Source organism: Vollenhovia emeryi, unplaced genomic scaffold, assembly GCF_000949405.1.
Source record: "Vollenhovia emeryi isolate VEMERY1.0 unplaced genomic scaffold, V.emery_V1.0 DF944095.1, whole genome shotgun sequence".
In the NCBI taxonomy this organism is placed as follows: Eukaryota; Metazoa; Arthropoda; class Insecta; order Hymenoptera; family Formicidae; genus Vollenhovia; species Vollenhovia emeryi.
The window spans coordinates 1-2,703 of record NW_011962271.1 but is presented as its reverse complement, the minus strand read 5'-3'; the positions used below and the strand labels follow the sequence as shown (position 1 = coordinate 2,703).

Genomic DNA, 2,703 nt, shown 5'->3' with positions numbered 1-2,703 from the left:
AAAATTCCATGTGTACATTCCACGTACATTCTGTAAGAATATTCATAGAACATTCAGAATATGCCATAGACACTCAGGGAACATTTAATGCGAATATTCCGTGGGCATTCTGTGTGAATGTTCATAGAATATGAAGAACATTCTAGAAAAATTCACGGCACATCTGTTAGTATCAGGATAGTCGGGATCGAGGTATTTGGCAGATAGGCACTCGACTACGATCTCGTCGACAGGCCGTTAACAACGAACTCACTTTTATTGCTTTTATTGCCTGGAAAATGTAGGCGTTACACTAGGTTCGCTCGTCAAAGGACAACTAACTACAAAACCGTTACAAAAGGGGGAGCGTCCGTTCCTTGTCCCCTTCCACTCTAGACATCTCTGTGGTGCCAACCATACAAAGAAAACGCAACTAAAATAACTAACGCGCTAAGCTAGGACCTTTTCCGACATCCTCCCCCCCTTTAGATATTCACGCTTGTAACCGTGGATATCAAAAGAAACATAAACGAAATTCACAATTTTTCAGGACATCTTACAGTACGTCCGCTTCGGGTTGTATATGGCACAGGAGGCATACTCTCACCACTTAACTTCCCTACGTCTGATACCTGTTTTTGCTTGTCACTCCTTATATTACGATTGGTAGTTTTTGAGTTAATCCTTTTATCATAGATTTTATTCAACTCCTCCTGTTCCATATCCGTGTCCACTTCTAAATGATACAATTTTTGAACGGGCCGCACCAGAAGACCCCTTGCGGTACGTAAACGCACGACTCTCACAACCCCGTCTTTCCCAGGGAAAAGCTCCAATACTCGACCTAAGGGCCATTCTATTCGCTTATTACACTCATCTCCAACAAGTACAACATCACCAACTTTTATCTGGCGATGCTCGAAGGATCTCCTAGAGGAAGCATATTTCAATTGCCCGAGGTATTCCACTCGAAAACGTTTACGTAGCTCTTCTTTTATTATAAGAATTGCCGATATCTGAACCTACCCCTCAATCTTTCTCCGTCAACGAAATCACACTCAGGCAAACCTACCTCGCGAATTTCTTGCAGAAATAAATTAGGCGTAATAGGAGCCAGATCCCGAGGATCGTCAGATAAATATGTCAAAGGACGAGCGTTAATCACGGATTCGCAATCACACAGTACGGTAAACATCTCTTCGTAACCCAAGCAAGCTTTGCCAAGTATTTTCCGCAACATGCGTTTCAAAATCTGGATCAACCGCTCCCACCAACCTCCCCACCAGGGAGCACTTGGAGGGTTGAATCTCCATTCTATCTTACGTAACACACAAAACTCTTCGATTTTTTCTCGATCAACTTGTTTCAACAAGTTGTTGAAACCTCCGAAATTAGTCCCGTTATCGCTGTATACCGTGTTCGGCCGTCCCCTTCGGGATACGAATCTCCGAAATGCCTCCATAAACCTTTCCGCGGAAAGGGACGACACCAACTCTAAATGTACCGCTCGATACACCGCACAGGTAAAAATGCAGACCCAGGCCTTAACTTCAGCCTTGAGATACAATGGGCCCGCAAAATCCACCCCCACGATCTCGAACACTCTACCCAGGTAGAACAGAAAAGTCATAATGATATCATTAGGATGTCATTATGACATTATTTGTCACTTAAAAGTCACTAATAAAAAATGATGCAAAAATGATGTAAAAATGAAAAAGGAATCGTACACTATCCCAGGTAGAACACAAAATCATAAAAATCATTATGACGTCATTCGATACACTTTTTATGATTTTGTGATAAATTCTTGATGTAGAAATGATTTTTAAGTGATTTCTATAGTGATTTCTAGTTAAAAATCACTTAAAAATCATTTCTACATCAAGAACTTATCACAAAATCATCATAAAAAGTGTATCGAATGACGTCATAATGATTTTTATGATTTTGTGTTCTACCTGGGTATATATTATAGATAAAAGCGTCCTTTGGTTTTTAAAATATTTATATCGTTTTAATATACAGTTGTTGAAGTAAAATATTGTTTATTAGTAATTTTTAAGAGACAAATGTCATGATGACATCCTAATGATATCATTATGACTTTTCTGTTCTACCTGGGATAGTATGTGTAGGCATAGTGTCTATAAGGCAAGATCTGCGCACAATGGAGAAATAAGAATAAATATTAGCTATTATGAATAAAGAAATATAAAGAGTTCTAGAATCAGTTGTAGAATTAGCCAATTTTTCCAACCAAGCCAATAAGAGTTGTGATATTATTTTTGTGATATTTTTGTGATATTATTTTGTGATACAATAATGTTTGTATGAACTTGTATTGATAAGAATGTTTTTTTAAGTGCAATTTTTAATGTTTGTATCAACTTGTATTGATAAGAATGTTTTTGTCAAGCGCAATTTTTAATGTTTGTATGATCTTGTATTGATAAAAATGTATTTTGTCAAGTGCAATTATAGACAGTGTATCCAATTTTATGCTTTCTTTTTCACCTTTTTGACATTATTTAATAGTTATTATTTTAATAGTTGCAAAATAAATATTTATTTTATTGAATGCAAGCAATCAAGAGGATTAGAAAATTACAAAAACTCATTTTTTAATCATGATTTGATCATTTTCTCATCATTTTGACATTATTTAGATGTAATTTTGATGTCATTGTGATTTCCTTTTTTACATATCTAGTTAAAAATCAC

General features: G+C 36.4%; 1 protein-coding gene across 1 annotated transcript; it reads right to left on the bottom strand.

Annotated features, from left to right (window-relative positions):
* Window positions 1-515: 515 nt before the first annotated feature.
* Window positions 516-1,609, bottom strand: LOC105564156. The gene is made up of 2 exons (XM_012016347.1): window positions 1,052-1,609; window positions 516-1,001 (listed from the first exon to the last, which is right to left on the bottom strand). Exons 1-2 carry the CDS (start codon window positions 1,607-1,609, stop codon window positions 516-518), a joined length of 1,044 nt encoding a protein of 347 aa, XP_011871737.1.
* Between the last annotated feature and the right edge of the window lie 1,094 nt (window positions 1,610-2,703).

Bases quoted from the DNA above. Each gene is read 5' to 3' on its own strand.
- LOC105564156 (XM_012016347.1), bottom strand. From the start codon at position 1,609: ATGACTTTTCTGTTCTACCTGGGTAGAGTGTTCGAGATCGTGGGGGTG. The intron at 1,002-1,051 runs GTAGGTTTGCCT...ATTGAGGGGTAG, and splicing joins TTCTGCAAGAAATTCGCGAG to GTTCAGATATCGGCAATTCT.